The sequence below is a fragment of the Rhinatrema bivittatum genome, chromosome 4, assembly GCF_901001135.1.
Source record: "Rhinatrema bivittatum chromosome 4, aRhiBiv1.1, whole genome shotgun sequence".
NCBI classification, from domain to species: domain Eukaryota; kingdom Metazoa; phylum Chordata; class Amphibia; order Gymnophiona; family Rhinatrematidae; genus Rhinatrema; species Rhinatrema bivittatum.
Genome location: NC_042618.1, coordinates 194,697,040 through 194,715,321, shown reverse-complemented (window position 1 = coordinate 194,715,321; position 18,282 = coordinate 194,697,040). Strand labels below are relative to the sequence as shown.

The 18,282-nt window shown below is 44.5% G+C and overlaps 1 protein-coding gene across 1 annotated transcript in view; it reads left to right on the top strand.

Annotated features, from left to right (window-relative positions):
* WDR82 (WD repeat domain 82) overlaps window positions 1-14,097 on the top strand; it is a 95,780-nt gene extending 81,683 nt beyond the window's left edge. The window contains exons 8-9 of the mRNA XM_029599495.1: window positions 7,011-7,153; window positions 13,167-14,097. Of these exons, the coding sequence (XP_029455355.1) occupies window positions 7,011-7,153; window positions 13,167-13,196 (173 nt within the window). The 3' untranslated portion in view covers window positions 13,197-14,097. The remainder of the gene's footprint in view (window positions 1-7,010; window positions 7,154-13,166) is intronic.
* The last annotated feature ends 4,185 nt before the right edge of the window (window positions 14,098-18,282 follow it).

Here is an 18,282-nt window from a genome sequence, read left to right as displayed (position 1 = left end):
GCCGACTGGGGCTCTGTGCGGCTTGCGTTTCGGGAGAGGAAGGGCCATCTAGAGGCCTGGTGCCAGCAAAAAGGACAAAGAACTGTGCAGGCTCTCCCGTGGTGTCTATCTCTGTGAGCTCCGGGGAGGAGCAGGGGGGAGGGTAGAGGAGGTGGTTGCCTCAGCTCTACCTGTGTCTAGCTCTGCTGTTGCAGGATCCCAGCTGTTTCCAGCTGCTCCCCAGCCTTTCTCTGCAGATTTTGTTTTGCTTTTACATGAGGCTTATTTAGCCCAGCAGGCAGGGCTGGGGACCCAGTTCCTACCTTCAACTGGTTTGGGTATGGGTCCCAGGTCTGGAAAGACCCGGAATCGGACGCCTTCCTTGGTCCAGCGTTTACTAAGCCCTCCTCAGACGGGGGAGGATTCAGATGAGTCAGTTCAGTCAGAGGGTGCTCCTGGAGATCCAGGGGCATTGTTGGTTCAGAACCCAGGGGTTTGATCCAGATGAGGCTGGCACAGTTCCAGGAGGAATTCCTAATTTCTGAGGGTGAGGAACTCAAGGTCGTCCATTTGTTCCAGAGGGAGGAATTGGGCCATTGATTCCTCAGGTCCTGGAAGAGCTTGCCCTTGGAGGTTCCTCAAGAAGACTCTGACAAGGAAGGGGCTGACCCGCTCCTGGATGGGCTTAGGGGTCCCATGAGAGCCTTCCCCTGTCTTAAATATGTTAAGAAGCTGGTGGATCGGGAGAGGTGTGCCAGTTTGAGAGTGGGGAGGGCGATGGTGAAGCTATATCCTTTGCCCAAGCAGACATTGGAATTGTTTTCTCTTACAAAGGTAGATGCTGCAGCGTTGACAGTCACTAAAAAGACAACTGTCCCAGTCGCGGGTTCTGCAGCTTTGAAGGATGTGCAGGATCAAAAGCTGGAGGTTCACCTCAAGAAGATTTGTGAGGTATTGGCCCTGAGCTTGTGGGCAGCCATCTGCTCCAGTTTCATGCAGAGAATTTGTCTACATTGAGTGCAGCAGCTTCAGGTTGGGCAGGCGAAGTCAGGGGTCAAGGCAGACAAAGCTGAGCGCTTAGAGGCAACGGTAGCCTACGTTGTGGATGCCTGGTATAATTTAGTGAGAACTTCGTCTCGCATTAAGGGATCCACGGTATCAGCCAGAAGGTTATTATGGCTGTGTAACTGGTCGGCAGATGTGTCATCTAAGTCCCAGTTAGGATCTCTGCCCTTTAAGGAGCACCTTTTGTTTGGTGAGGACATGGAGCAATTGATGAAAGATCTGGGTGAGAATAAGGTGCATAAGTTGTCGGAGGACAAGCATAAGGGAAGCGGTTCTTTCAGGCTCAGTCACATTTTTGTGCTGTTAGGAAGACTCATACTGTGAGAAGAACCCCAGCTTCGCAGAATCAGTAGTCTCCTCGAGGTCAGTCCTTTCGAGGAGGCCGCAAGCCCATCAGAGCTTCCACAGGAGGTGGGGCTACAGGGGATAAATCCTCACAATGACACTAGGCCAGTCCACTCTGTCCTTCCCTGTATAGGAGTTGTCTAGCATGATTCTACAGGGAGTGGGCCAAAATCACTCAGGATCAGTGAGTCCTCAGTGTAATAAGAGACAACCACACGCTAGAATTTGCTAGGCCCATTTGCGACCTGTTTCTAGTCTCCATGCAGTTCATTAGGGAAGTGACAGGCGGTGCAAGAGACGTTAGGTTGCAGAGGTTAGGGGCAGTGATTCCAGTTCCCCAGGGCGAAAGGGGAGAAGGAAGGTATTCCATATACTTCGTTATTCCAAAGAAGGAAGGCACTTTCCGCCAGATTCTGGACTTGAAGCAAGTAAATGCAGCTCTAAAGGTCCCGAGATTCCGAATGGAGACCCTGAGGTCGGTAATTGCGACAGTGCGCAAGGAAGTGTTTCTGGCTTTGTTGGATTTGACGTTGGCATACCTGCATGTTCCCATTCATCCAGATCACCAGCGTTTTCGGCGGTTTATGGTGCTGGGGCAGCATCTTCAGTTTTAGGCTCTTTCGTTCAGATTGGCCACGGCGCCACATACATTCACCAAGGTGATGGTAGTTTCGGCAGTATTATGGTGCAAAGGAGTGTTAGTGCACCATATGGTGAAATGCTAAGAGACATCAAGGAAGCTAACCAAACTGGTAGTGCAGTAATAATGGGAGATTTCACTTACCCCAATATTGATTTTTTTAAGTGAAACAGGGCATGCTAGAGAGATAAAGTTCCTGGATGGAATAAAAGACAGTTTTATGAAACAGTTGGTTCAGGAGCCAACGAGAGAGGGAGCAATTTTAGACCTTAATTTTCAGTGGAGCGCAGGATTTGGTGAAAGAGGTAACTGAGGTGGGGCTGCTTGGCAATAGTGATCATAATATGATCAAATTTGAATTAATGACTGGAAGGGGGACAGTATGTAAATACACGGCTCTAGTGCTAAACTTTCAAAAGGGAAACTTTGACAAAATGAGAAAAATAGAGAAAAAACCCTGAAAGGTGCAGCTACAAAGGTATTTATTTATTTTATTTAAGGGTTTTTATATTCTGCGGCACATAAGGAAACATCACCTCGGTTTACAATGAACATTAACTTAGCAAAAGCTTTACAATCCAAAAAACAAATAAATAAGGGTACATAGCACATATCATTAAATAATAAATAATATCAAATGAGTTCTAAAGAAGCGCATTTGGCCAGAGGATCAAAGTAAAGAGTACAAATAATTACATTCTGGGCAAAATAAAACATATGTAGATAATATATAGTTCAGGTAAAAAGTGTGCAACAGGTGCGGACATTGTTAAAAACAAAAAAAAAAATCCTAGAAGCACAGACCAGATGTATTCAATGCATTAAGAAAGGTGGAAGGAAGGCAAAACGATTACCAGCATGGTTGTGAGGTGAAAGAGGCTATTTTAGCCAAAAGATCTTTATTAAAAAATTGGAAGAAGGATCCATCAGAAGAAAATAGGATAAAGCAATAAGCGTTGGCAAGTTAAATGTAAGACATTGATAAGACAGGCCAAGAGAAAATTTGAAAAGAAGTTGGCCATAGAGGCAAAAACTCACAATAAAAACTTTTTAAAATATGTCCGAAGCAGAAAGCCTGCAAGGGAGTCAGTTGGACCATTGGATGATCAAGGGGTTAAAGGGGCACTTAGAGAAGATAAGGCCATTGCGGAAAGATTAAACGATTTCTTCGCTTCAGTGTTTACTGAAGAGGATATTAGAGAGATACCCGTTCCAGAGAAGGTTTTCATGGGTGATGATTCAGATGGACTGAACCAAATCACGGTGAACCTAGAAGATGTGGTAGGCCTGATTTGACAAACTGAAGAGTAGTAATTCACCTGCACTGGATGGTATACACCCCAGGATTCTGAAGGAACTAAACAATGAAATTTAAGATCTATTAGTAAAAATTTGTAACCTATCATTAAAATCATCCATTGTAACTGAAGACTGGAGGGTGGCTAATGTAACCCCGATATTTAAAAAGGGCTCCAGGGGCGATACAGGAAACTACAGACCAGATAGCCTGACTTCAGTGCCAGGAAAAAAAGTGTTCTAGATATCAAAATCACAGAACATATAGAAAGACATGGTTTAATGGAACAAAGTCAGCATGGCTTAACCCAAGTGCCTCACAAATCTGCTTCACTTTTTTGAAGGGGTTAATAAACATGTAGATAAAGGTGAACCGGTATGTAGTGTATTTGGATTTTCAGAAGGCATTTGACATAGTTACCCATTGACGACACAATTGAAAAAACATTAAACTTAGCCAACATCTATCTGGACATTATCAAACAACTATTAAACCAAATGGAGCTAGTGATAAATATTGATAAAACTGAAATCTTACACTTAGGAAAAATATAAATCTAATTCAATTACCAATTATGCTTATAAATAATCAAACTGTAGAACTAGCTGAGAAGGTGCGTAACCTGGGCATAATAATCGACCCAGAACTCAATCTGAAACAACACATATCACTGAAAGTAAAAGAAGGATGTGCTAAACTAATGGTCCTAAGGAAGTTAAAATCGCTATTGACATGATCAAACTTTCGAACAGTTTTACAAGCACTAATATTTGCAAGCACTGATTACTGCAACGCTCTGTTACTGGGTTTACCATATGCAACCATAAGACCACTTCAAATATTACAAAGCTCTGCAGCACGAATACTCACAGGTAAAAAGAAGAGAGATCACATCAGTGAGACACTAGCTGAATTACACTGGCTACCCATAGAACAAAGAGTACAATTTAAAGCACTATGCACAATTCATAAACTCATGATGAAAAAGCGGAATGGCTTAACATAGCACTACGTGTACACGTACCACAAAGAAATCTGAGGTCGGCAAATAAAGCACTATTAACTATCCCATCTGTTAAAACAGCACAACTTACCCAAGTCAGGGACCGAGCACTATCCCTTGCCAGACCCACCCTGTGGAATATAATGCCTTTTGAAATAAGATTACAGAGAAATTTCAAACTATTCAAAGTAAGTTTGAAGACCTGGCTTTTTAAACATGCTTTTTATAAAGAGAAAGAAGAAAGTAAGTAAGGAAAAGCTGGCATCAGCAAATTTGCACCCGGCACTTAGTTTCTATGTACTTGACTCCTTTTCAATCTCTCTGATAACCTTAGTTAAATTGTAAAATTACAGGTGAGATTTACATGTAACTCAACCATGAAACATGTACCAGAAGGAAAAATATATGTAATTCATCAATTAGTAATTATTTTAGAATTCTTTGTAACCGGATCATTATTGGCACTTCTATAACTTTAACTATTTTTTTTACTATAGGTGCCTATTTTGTAAACTGTTGTGATGGTAAATAACTTAATGATGGTATAGAAAAGATTTTAAATAAATAAATGAGAGGCTACTAGAAAAAGTAAAAAGTCATGGGATAGGAGGCGATGTTCTTTTGTGGATTACAAACTGGCTAAAAGTCAGGAAACAGAGAGTAGGATTAAATGGACAATTTTCTCAGTGGAAGGGAGTGGGCAGTGAAATGCCTCAGGGATCTGTATTGGGACCCTTACTTTTTGATATATTTATAAATGATCTGGAAAGAAATACGACAAGTGAGGTAATCAAATTTGCAGATGATACAAAATTGTTCAGAGTAGTTAAATCACAAGCAGATTGTGATAAATTGCAGGAAGACCTTCTGAGACTGGAAAATTGGGCATCCAAATGGCAGATGAAATTTAATGTGGATAAGTGCAAGGTGATGCATATAGGGAAAAATAACCCATGCTATAGTTACAAAATGTTAGGTTCCATATTAGGAGCTACCACCCAAGAAAGAGATCTAGTCTCATAGTGGATAACACATTGAAATCATCGGTTCAGTGTGCTGGGAATTATTAGGGAATGTTGAATAAAATGGAAAACGTCATAATGCCTCTGTATCGCTCCATAGTGTTACCACACCTTGAATACTGTGTACAATTCTGGTCGCCGCATCTCAAAAAAGATATAGTTGCGATGGAGAAGGTACAGAGAAGGGCAACCAAAATGATAAAGGGGATGGAACAGCTTCCTTATGAGGAAAGGCTGAAGAGGTTAGGGCTGTTCAGCTTGGAGAAGAGATGGCTGAGGGGGGGATATGATAGAGGTCTTTAAGATCATGAGAGGTATTGAACGAGTAGATGTGAATCAGTTATTTACACTTTCGGATAATAGAAGGACTAGGGGGCATTCCATGAAATTAGCAAGTAGCACATTTTAAAACTAATCTGATAAAATTCTTTTTCACTCAATGCACAATTAAGCTCTGGAATTTGTTGCCAGAGGATGTGGTTAGTGCAGTTAGTGTAGCTGGGTTCAAAAAAGGTTTGGATAAGTTCTTGGAGGAGAAGGCCATTAATTGCTATTAATCAAGTTGACTTAGGGAATAACCACTGCTTTTAATCGCATCAATAGCATGGGATCTTCTAGGTGTTTGGGTACTTGGCAGGTTCTTGTGGCCTGGTTTGGCCTCTGTTGGAAAACAGGATGCTGGGCTTGATGGACCCTTGGTCTGATCCAGCATGGCAATTTCTTATGTTCTTATGTTCTCAGAGGTTTGTGTAAGGTGCCCTTTTGAGCCTCTTAGGAGAGCAACTCTCAAGGACTTGACCCTAAAGGTGGTTTTTCTAGTGGCTATTTGCTCATCAAGGAGAATTTCGGAGTTGCAGGCTTTGTCTTGCCGTGATCACTCAGACGGTGCCCTCATTCTTACCGAAGGTGGTATCGGCGTTTCATGTGAATCGTGGGCAGAGGCTTAGTTGGTTTCACCACTGGAAATTTGTAGAGTGGCGTCTTGGAAATCGCTGCATACCTTTGCAAGGCACTATCATCTGGATGTGGGGGACCCGGAGTTTCGGTCATTTGGTGAAAGTGTCTTGCGAGTGGGACTCTCTAGGTCCCACCCTAAGTTGAGAGCTTTGGTACATCCCAGGAGTCTGGACTGATCCGGGTACATACAAGGAAAGGAAAATTGGTTTTTACCTGCTAATGTTCATTCCTGTAGTACCACGGATCAGTCCAGAACCCGCCCAATCTGTAGAGCTGGAGCGTCGTCTGCTCAGCTGCAGTTTATTGATACAGATTATAGTTTTTTCATAGTATGGAATACAGAATTGTTGGAAGAGGTTTTTCTAAATTTTGTTGAGTTGCTTGATGCTTTTACAAATTTTTGTGCTTGCGTACAAATCAGTACTGAGGAACTGCAGGTGGTACCAGTGATTATGTAGTAGTGTTTGGTAAAACTTTCTCTGTCTGCTGGCAGGGATGCATAAACCCAGGAGTCTGAACTGATCCTTGGTACAACGGAAGTGAAAATTAGCAGGTAAGAACCAATTTTCCTATAACACCTTATGCCATTACTCATTTAGTCTCCTTTCGTGTCTTTGTAAATCTTGAATCTCGCCATGTGGTTTTTTTTTGTTTTGTTTTGGTTCTTTTTGTGATTTTTGTTTGTTTTTTGTTTTTTTTAAGGCTCGGAGGATGGGAAGATCCATGTCTGGAATGGTGAGAGTGGGATGAAGGTAGCTGTTCTGGATGGGAAGCACACAGGTCCCATAACCTGCCTGCAGTTCAATCCCAAGTTCATGACCTTTGCCAGTGCATGCTCCAATATGGTGAGACAGCTTTTTGTTTGTGTTGGTGGCCCATTGGTCAAGGGGGTGAAGCAGGGGGAAAAGAAGAACACAAAGACAAAAATAGCTTTTATAGCATTTAGACAGGTTAATCCATGACCAGTGGGTTATGCACCTTTACCAGCAGATGGAGACTGAGCAAAGCTGACGTCATGGTACAGATATATATAACCCAGTACTGACAGCCCACCAGTATTCTCTGTCTCCAGCAGATGGTGGACATGCATCTCTCTACAGGGGGATTGCTTGTTTAAAAAACAAAAGGGGGGGGGGGGTGAAGGAGATTAATCATGCACCACTTCTCCTGAGGTGATATCTCCTGATCCCTCCCGCATTCGAGTGCCTCAGTCCGGTTTTCCAGTGTGGAATTAGCTGCCAGGAGAGAATGAGCTGAGAGGCTAGCGGGTGCAGGAAGCAGAGTGCGGCAGTGAAGGCATTAGCCCTCTCCCCCTGCAGCCTGAGACCGACTCTGAACGTGGCTGGGACGGACCAAGCTCAGGCAAGGGGATGCAAAAAATAAATAAAATATATGAGAGAATTTTAGGAATTTCTCCCCCCTGGTCTGGTCTCCGAGGCTTGGTGTGTTGATCCCATCTTTGTGAGGGGTTTGGGGAGACGCGGCAGTTTTGGTGGGTTGAGCAGCCTTTTGGCTAGGCCCCACTCTCAGGCTTCTCTGAGTAGCTGCATGGTAGGCCACAGCAGTGTTCACGTACCGCCTCCTGCGCATGTCTGCCGCAAAACAGTGACTGATGTCAGATCGCGCCTGCGCGTCCAGGTTGGGCACCTGTCTGGATCACGTGGATAGATGTCCAAATTTTGGGTATCCGTAGTTCGTGCGTTCCTAGGATCCTAGTGCCTAAACTCATCATCATGAGAGAGTACACGCTTATGGGACTTACTGGGCGATCCTTACTCCCTGGAGAATAGAGAAATCCCTCCAGGTTTGGAGTCATATAGCTGGGTTGCTGGCTCTGATCTCCCAGACACTGACTATGCTGGGAGTGTCTGGTATTGGTTCCATGTCTGGGCCAAAGAAGAATCCCGTTTTAGTGCCTTGAATAAGGGTGCTCCAGAAACTAATTTTAAAGGGGGACGAGCCTTGGTAGGGCTATATACTCCCTGAATCCGACACAAGAAAGAGCAGTTGTTTTTTCCAAAAGCGGATATGCTGGTGTGTACAGTCTCCAAGCAGACAACCTTCTGGCTGAAGGGGGAGTGGCATTGTAGAATGTGCTGGATAGGGTGGTTTGAGGCTATCCTTATGCAGACCTTGAGGCAGTAACAGTGAATTGCAGTTAGCGTCTTGCTGCTCCATGGTGGCTTGAGCTTGTTTGCTTCTATGTCAGGAAGTCGATGAGACTGGTTTCAATACCAGGGCAGTGATGGAACTAGCTGGCACCTTTTGGCAGATGCAGGTTACGCCTTGGTCTATCCCTCTACCAGACGAGTGGTTTCAGTGTTAGCCGCCACACGTCAGCTGTGGGTGAGATTTGGTCGGCTGCTACAATTTCAAAGTCTAATCTTATGAAATTGCCCTTAAAGGATCACTCTTGTTCTGGGAGTGAGTTGGAGTAAATGACCGGTAGACAGTGTGAGTCCCAAGTTCCACATTTACCAGAGGATTAAAAGTAGGCGCTGCGCTCTTTCGGTGCGAGGTGCCCTGCTAGGAGTTTCAGACGTTTTCGACCTTACAGAGAAGGGACTTCTCAGAGGTCTCAGTCCTTTCAGCAGAAGCAGCCCAGACAGGGCGTAGGCTCAGGTGGCAATGCATCCTGACACCACCCCCCCCCCCCCCCCCCCCCCAATGAAGGTGTGCTGATCCACCTCCTAGAACTGGAGATATGGGTTCACCTGTCTGGAGGTGGGTCAAGATCACATCAGACCAGTGGGTTCTGGAGGTGATGAGGGACGACCGTACTCTGGAGTTCTGCATTCTTTGGTTACGACTTCATGGCATCTCCCTGTGACTCTCCAGAAATGAGGCTGGCAGTGGAGGTTACATTGTCGAGGCCCCTGAGCTGGTGGGCTATGTCTCCAATGCTTAAGTCACAAGAAAGTACAGGCCATTATTCCATTTATTTCATTGAACCCAAGAAGGTTTCCTTTCACCTAATCCTGATCCTAAAGGGAGTCAATAGTCATTGTGAGTGGCTTGTTTACACACAGAAACCATTACGCTTGGTGATGGCAGTACAGTCAGGGGAGTTTCTTACGTCTCTGGATTTGTCAGAGGAGTATCTACATATTCCCATTCGGCTGGAGCATCATCTGTTTCTGTGGTTTGACATTTTGGGGTGACATCAGTTTTCAAGCATTACTTTTGTTTGGCCACCACACCCAGGACCTTCTCCAAGGGGCCTGATGGTGGTAGCTACAGTGTCGAGACAAGACATCTAGATAATTTGGGCTAAGGGCATGGAGAGAGTCTTCAGGCCTTGTGCAAGGTGGCTTCCTTGCTGCAGTTTCTAGGTTGGCTGGTGAACTTGGCTAAGAGCAAGTTACAGCTGTCTCGGACGTGGAGTGTCTCTGTGTTCGTTTCGACACAAAGCAAGGCAGAATGTTCCTGCTGGAGGTCCGCATTCAGAAATGGATAGCATGGGTGCGGCTATTGATAGAAGCAATTTGCCTGGCTGTATGGTCTTATGTGCAGATATTCGGTTGTTGGTAGCCACTATAGAAGTGGTTCCGTGAGCAAGAGCGCATATGTGTCCTCTTCAGCGCACACTGCTTGCACAATGGAGTCCACAGTCTGAGGACTTCTCAATATGACTTCAGTTACTGGTGAAGATTAGCATCCAAATGCAGTGGTGATTGAAAACGGATCATCTAAGGAAGGACATTTCCCTACAAACATCAGACTTACTGGTACTCACGACGGATGCAAGCCTCCAGGGTTGGGAGGCTTACTGTCAGGAGTTGATGAAGAAGGGGCGCTGGACTGCAGAAGGGGGTCTCTCTGAAGCATCCGTATTCTGGAAGCATGTGCTGTTCACTTGGCATGCTGGCTGTTCGTTGACTACTGGCAGGGTCAAGCGCTCTGAGTAGTGTCAGACACTGTGACAAGAGTGACTTACATCAGTTGCCAGGAAGGTACCAAGAGCCAACAAGTATTGCAGGAAATAGTCCAACTCTTGCAATGGGCAGAAGTACATCTTCAGAAAATCTCCACCTCCCACATTTGGGAAAAGTCTCAATGTAAGCCAATTTTTTTTTTTTTTTTTTTAGCAGAAAGAGACTGGATCCAGGAGAATGAGACTTGTAGGACGAAGTGTTCTAGCTCATAGCTGCTGGAGCCTACCGTTTATAGTCTTGCTGGCAACATTGCTCAATGCGAAAGTTCCTCCTCTCTTTCAGTCACAGGGGATATCTGAAGTCCTTGGGCATCGAATCTCTCAAGCAGAAGTGGCTGGAAGACACGCTTCGGTATGCTTTTTCCCTGCCCATGTTGGACAGAATGATTTGGAAGATTGAAGGACACGTGGGACTGTTGCTTCTGGTGGTTCCAGATTGGCTCAGAAGGCTGTGATATGCAGATTTGCGGAGGCTCCTGGCGGACTCTCCTTCCCAGTTACCGGTCCACAGGGACCTATTCTTTGTGTAGGTCCGTCTTGATTTTGTCTTTCAGTATGGTCCTTGAAAGGGCTCGGTTGCTGAAGCGTGTTTTCCACTGCATGATTTCCACCTTGCTTCGAACTCAAAGTTCTCCCCCTCTTTAGATTGTTTGGATTTGGAGAGTGAGGCTTGGTGTGAGGAACGAGGTGTGCTTCCTCGTTCTGTTCATTTTGGAATTCTCGCAGGATGGGTCACTTAAGGGCCTGGCCCTTAAATTCTTGAAGGTGCAAGTAGCAGCTCTTGCCTGTTTTCAAAAGGTCAGATGAATGGCGAACCTTTCGGCCCTTCCAGAAGTGGCCCGGTTTTGTAGGGGATGAGGCTTCTTCATCCTCCCTTGCAGTTGCCGGTGCCCCCATGGAGTCTTAATTTAGTTCTAGAACGTTGGCAAATTTCCACTTTTCAGCTACTATGTAGCCTCTTCTTGAGGTTTAAATTCTTGAAGACTGTGTTTCTCATGGTAAATTGTTTGCGCATTGGGTCCAAGCTGTGGGCTCTTTCTTGCCGGGAAATGTTCCTGCGGGTGACTCCAGGGGTGGTCCAGTTTCTGCCTGTTCCATCCTTTTTTGCCAAAAGTAGCCTTGGATTTTCATTGCAACCAATCGATTTTCCTGCCAATGCTGCACAGGGAGAGAGATGTGGATGAATTAACTTCTGTTGCGGAACTTGGAAGTCAAGAGGTATTTGATGCGGTATTGGTTATTAAAACCTCTTGGGAAGACTGAATGCCTGTTTTCCACGGCGGAGGTAAATAGGGTGAGTCAGCGTCTTGGTCTACTTAACCTCCTTAACCCAATAGGCTAATCTCGGCTGCTTATGTGGATGCTGAATAGCCGTTGCCTAGACAGGTTAGGGCTCATTCCACTAGAGCTCAGAGAGTGTCATGGGCGGCACTTTGATTGTTTCCTGTTGAGATTTGCTGAGCTGCAACATGCTCCTCCTTATTTACTTCTTCCAGGCATTACCACCTGGATGTGCAGGCCTGGGAGGATGCAGCCTCTGTGTGGTTGGTGGTTGGACCGCGGGCAGCCTCCCACCCTATTTGGGAGTAGCTTTGGTACATCCCGCTGGTTATGGATTAACCTGTCTTAATGCTGAAAATGAGAAATTATTACTTACCTTTTCTCTAGTGAAGACAGGTTAATCCATCTTCCCACCCTTGGCTGCCGCTTTGTGGTTCTATAGTTCTCCTATGGCTGCGTGTCTGGGGATAACTGGTGTCAGTTTTAGTTCCTAGATTAGTGGTGATACCCTAATTGTCTTGATATCAGTGTTTCCTGTTGACTGAGTACTTAAGTAGTTGTCTATTAAAAGTTATAATCAAGTGTTAGTTTGTCTATAGTTGGCTGATGTCAGTGCAGGGGTGTGTGTGTGTGTATATGTGTGTATATATAAATATTATATATTTCCCTGCCCATGTTGGACAGAATGATTTGAAGATTTTATATATATATATATATATATATAATAGTGATGTCAGCTTTACTCCATCTCCATTTTCTGGTAGAGGTGCATAAAAACAAGTTTGCTTACCGTAAACGTTGTTTCCGTAGATAGCAGGATGACTTAGCCATGCTGTCCTGGGATCTGTCAATCAGGTCCGGGAGGCGGAGCTTGATAAAGCAGAGGTTAGTTTTTTGTTCCCTCTGCGGCTGCGCGTGTGTTCCCGCGCAGGAAGTAACAGATTCTCCTCAGTCTGTGATTAAGCAGTGATGGATCGAGTAGATATGGTGATTGCCAGGGAGGAAGGTGGGTCAGCATGGCTAATTCATCCTGCTATCTATGGGACTGCGAACTCTGCCTCCACAGCATCCCCATCCAGCCCGGGAATTGAACAGAGGACTGCTTCAAAGCAGTGTACAGTACTTAACACTTGCTACTCTGCCAGCTCCGGGGCCCCAAGATTTTGGTTTTGTTTTTCTCTCATATAGTTAGTAGAAATTTGTCAGTGCTTAATTTCCTGATGTAGGTAAAATTCAGTATAAATAATGAAGAGATGAGTAAATATAGGTGCTATCGAGATTGGAAATGTGTACTTCATTGAATACATAAAATTTACAAAGCCATGAGTGGATTTGTATCAGAGTGTGTGTATCTACTCAATTTGCAGCCTTTTTCCTTTTCTACTCTAGCCCTCATTCAGTTCCCAGTCTTTTTTCCTGTCACATGCATAACTTTTCACCTGAAAACAGGTAGGCAATGAATGGAATATTGAAGTTGGTGGGGCTGACTGGGCTGGAAGCTTGAGGTAAGTTTGGTATATGAGAATCTTGGTATAGAATATGTTGTTGAGGGTGTGAAGGGGTAGAATAGGAGGGGGGTCTTTGCAGCTCTCTGGTCTTTATAAAGATTTATTTATTTTATTTATTTATTTCTTTTTTTGCAGGCATTTTGGCTGCCAACAATAGATGACTGACATTAACAGTTTTCATACCATACAGTGGTTCTGAAGATGAATAAATGCATTTAATCAAAATTCCATCCTTTCATTTAAACTCTAAGCTGTTGTCCTTTGAACATGGATTAGAAAAAAGAAAGAAAAGTGTTCTGTGACTGCATTCCTTCAAAAGGACACACATGTTGGCTGTATTTGGTTTTACTCTCTGGATCTAATGAATTAAAAGCCAGGATTCAGAAATAATTCTTTCTTTGTGTTCAAGCATGGGTTACAGTGTTCTTTTTATCTGGGAATACTTTATTTTGAAACTTCTTGCTGATCTATTAAATCTGTGATGTTTTGGAGCCACATATTTTATTTTATTCTGCTTCACCGATGGGAACTGCATTATTTTAAGATGTCTTCCATGCCAAGTCCATAAATCTTTTTCATCTGAAGGTTTGCAGTGCAAAGGAAGATGTTTTGGCAGTATCATCTTGTGACAGTAGCTCAGACTGCCTCATCTGATGGGCCTTCAAATTTCCACTAATGCTTTGTGCCATCCACCACTTCTGAACTTCCAAGTCCTGAAAAAAAATTATTCAAAGAAGAAAAAGAGAGATTTTGAACTAAGTCACAAGCAAGTTCCAGTCTTCCTTTGTGCAAGTCTATTATCTTTGTCAATCTTTCTCTTCATACTTAAGGTTGATACCTTTTACTGGCCTAACATAATCAAAAGATGAAGGACTGTTTGTATGTTGATCCGATAAAAATTATCACATCCCCAGAGACTCCCATTTTTGTTTTGTTTTTTCAGGACCGATATGGCTACTACAACTTTGCATTTATCTTCTTCTTGTAAATATTCAGAGTAAGCTTGGGAAAGGGAGTTGTATTTTTTTAATGCCATTGGATATTAAAGAGACTATTAATAAGCCAGTATTGAGAAATCCAAGTTATTGCTGACTAAATGTTTTGAATGCTACACTGCTTTCCTTTGCACCTTGAGCTGCAAAATATTCTGGAATTTTCTGATGTTGCCTGGCCTTGATATTTGCCGCCTTTTGTTATAATCAAGTTTGTACTTTGAGATTTTATGCAAACATGATTGAATCCTTGGCATGCAAGTTTTGTTCAATAGTTTAATACTGTTGTTGGCCTATGTCCCTCTGATTACTTACTGCTGCTGTTTAACACATAGTGGTCCTTTCCCAAGGTCTTCACTGTTGCTATATGGTTTCCTGCTTCCCTTATGTGAAAGGGGCATCTGTAATTTTGGAGAATCTTTTTTGCAGTTATATGTTAGATGAAAATGCTGGCTGCTGGTAATGTCTCGCTCTTCAGACTGTCCTATGTAGTTGGTTTGTTACTAAAAATAGAATGAGCTGAGCATAGAAAAAAATGACAGCAAATATGGCTAAACCGAGTTGCTGGAAAGATGATTAAAGTAAATACCATCTCATGGGTTTTTCTTCAAAACCTGGCTGCACCTAAGATTCACAAAAAATCCAATTGTACCTATTCCTTCTGAAATTAGTAAAAAGAAAAATCATGAGTTTTCAGCTTCTTTATAAGACTGCTCCAGCCTAGAATTTATCCCACCTTCTAACCCCACTACCTTTGCACACCTGCACAGTGGACACCTTTCAGTGAGGTGCACAAACATTTGGTATGGCACTAGAAAATAGGCAGCAGATCCAGGTCTGGTCTGCATACTTTTGACAGAACGAGTTATAAATAGTTGCTCAGGCCATGATTGTAGGATAAAGGTTTTTCTCCGAGGTCAAGCAGGATGGTAGTCCTCACACATGGGTGACATCAGATGGACCCAGATGCATAAAACGTATTTCAAAGTTGCTAGAACTTTGACTAGGCACACTGAGCATGCCCTATTCCATGCGTCCACATGGGGTCTGTCTTCAGTCTCTCTTTCCGCAGAGCTGTAAGCCTCACAGTGTAATTGAGCTGAAAACGTTGGCTTTTTGCCTTGTGGAACATCTTGGAACAGGGTTTTAACTGGACCACAGGGAGCATTAGCCAGTTGCCTGTACCCGGGACATTGCAATGGACCCTCTGTTATGGTCAGGTTGTGGTTCTTTGTGAACCAGTGGCCAGTGTAATCTCAGACCAGTGGGTTCTGTCCATCTGTCAGGGGTATCAATTAGATTTATTGGGTGCCCCGCTAAATTGCCCTACATGCACATATTGGGGGCCAGTAGTGCATCAGGAGGTACTACAAGCGAAGCTCTCCTCCCTGTGAACGGCCAGAGCAGTCAAGCTTGTACCATCAAATCAAAGAGTGTGGGGATTCTACGCCAGGTGTGTCCTGATTCCAAAGAGAACAGGATGACTCCGTCCCATCCTAGACCTAAGAGCCTTGAACACGTTTTAAAAAGAGAAAAGTTAAGAACATAAGAAATTGCCATGCTGGGTCAGATCAAGAGTCAATCAAGCCCAGTATCCTGTTTCCAACAGAGGCCAAACCAGGCCACAAGAACCTGGCAAGTACCCAAACTTGATCCCCCTTTTGCAAGAAAGGGACTGGCTTTGCTCCCTCAACCGGAAGGATGCATACACTCGCATTGCGATCTTTCCCACTCACAGGAAGTACCCCCGATTTGTGGTGGGAACACAGCACTTCCAGTACCATGTGTTGCCGTTTGGGCTGGCGTCTGCTCCTTAGGTCTTCACAAAATGCCTAGCCGTGGTGACGGCACACTTCTGCAGACTGGGAGTGCATGTCTTCCTGTATCTGGACTGGCTGGTCAAGAGCATGTCTCAGGCAGGGGCAATAGATCCATGCGCTTGACCATTTGGGTGTTGGAGTCACTAGGGTTCATTCTCAACTACCCAAAGTCCCATCTCAGCTGTCAACTCAATTGGACTTCATAGGGGCCCTGCAACCATGGCAGCAGACGTTCAAAAGAGCCAGCAGGTATCACCATGGCATATGTTGAGGCTGATGGGCCATATGGCCACAACCGCCATGTTTTTCCCCTTGCATGTTTACACATACAAGGAGCCCAATGGACCCTGAGGTCACAGTGGCGCCAAGCCATTCAGAGCCTCCAGGATTGCATCCGAGTCTCCCTATCTCTTAGGGGCTCTTTGTCCTGGTGCTGGGTGCTTTCCAATCTGGAACAGGGCGAAGACTGTTTTGAAACTTCGTGAGGATAAGGGGACTATGATTCTCATATCCCCTCATTGGCCAAGACAGGTCTGGTTTCCACTCCTTTGGGAGTTGTCCATCTGGAAACCGATCGGTCTGGGAACTTCTCCTGAACTCATCACACAAAATCGGGGCCGGATCCAGCAACCCAACCTCCAGACCCTGTTGCTCACAGCCTGGATGTTGAGAGGTTGATTCTGCAGCTGCCTGATCTTTCAGAGGATGTGTCTCAGTTCTTGGTAACTTCTAGAAAGCCTTCCACTAGAAAGTCCTATGGACTGAAGTGGAGGAGGTTTTCCATGTAGTGTGAGCAGAAAGCCCTAGCTCAGTTCTCTTGCCCCATGCAAAAACTGCTTGATTGCCTTCTACATCTATTGGAGGCTGGCTTGAAAAACAACTCCTTTAACGTTCATCTAGTCCAGTTGGTGCATATCACCAAAGTGTAGATGGTACACCCATCTCTAGACAGCCTATAATTGTATGTTTCATACAGGACCTGCTTTAATTAAAGCCTCCCCCTAAGGCCTCATGCTGTATCTTGGGACTTCACTGTGGTGTTAGCTCAAGTGATGAAAGCTACTTTTGAGCTGCTGTGTACTTCTGACATGAAGTACCTGACCTGGAAGGTCATATTTTTGGTGGCAGTCACTTCAGGGCACAGGGTCAGCGAGCTCCAGGCCTTAGTGACTTATCCACCTTATACTAAGTTTTATCATGAGAGGTTGGACTTGCATATGCACCCTAAGTTCCTGCCTAAGGTGGTGATGGATTTCCATCTTAACCAGTCAATTGTCCTGCCAGTATTCTTTCCCAGGCCCCATTTGCACCAAAGTGAACGAGCACTGCACAGTTTGAACTACAAGCGAGCCTTAGCCTTTTATCTGGAGTGGACAGTCCACCCAACCTTTTATTTCTTTTGATAAGAATAGGTTGGGCATTGCCAAATAGATACTATCCAATTGGCTAGCAGATTGCATCTCCTTCTGTTATGCCCAGGCAGGACTGCACCTTGGGGGTCATGTCAAAGCTCATTCTGTCAGAGCCATGGCAGCCTTGGTGGCCTACTTGCAAGCAATTCCCATGGAGGAAATCTGCAAAGCTGTGACGTGGAGTTCTCTCCACCCATTCATATCCCATTACTGTCTGGATAGGGATGGCCAATGCAACAGTAGATTAAGCCAGTCTGTCATAAGAACATAAGAAATTGCCATGCTGGGTCAAACCAAGGGTCCATCAAGCCCCAGCATCCTGTTTCCAACAGAGGCCAAACCAGGCCACAAGAACCTGGCAATTACCCAAACACTAAGAAGATCCCATACCACTGATGCAATTAATATTCCCTAAATAAATTTGATTAATAGCCTTTAATGGACTTCTCCTCCAAGAACTTATCCAAACCTTTTTTGAACCCAGCTACATTAACTGCACTAACCACATCCTCTGGCAACAAATTCCAGAGCTTTATTGTGCGTTGAGTGAAAAAGAATTTTCTCCGATTAGTCTTAAATGTGCTACTTGCCAATTTCATGGAATGCCCCCTAGTCCTCGGGGCTGAAAAGAACTAAGGAAGCAGCCTCAGTTTGGGTCTCGAATAGCCGGCATCCTGCTGGTCTGCTGAGCTGGCAGTTCAGTGCCTGATGCCTTTTGATTTCAGAGGAAGAGAGAGTCCGTGTGTCTGTCAGGGGGAAGAACTGGTAAACAATGACCTGTTCGAGGTATAGAACCCAACTTTCCCAACCTAGGGCCTGTTTGGATTCAGGCTGTTACCAACAGCACCATTGCTGTGCCCATTGGCACCTGGTTAGGTGTCTTGTCTGTAGCTAGGAATTTACCCATGTGTGAGGACTACCATCCTGCTTGTCCTAGGAGAAAGCAGAGTTGCTTACCTGTAACAGGTGTTCTCCAAGGAGTGTAGGATGTTAGTCCTCACGAAACTTGCCCACCACCCGGTGGAGT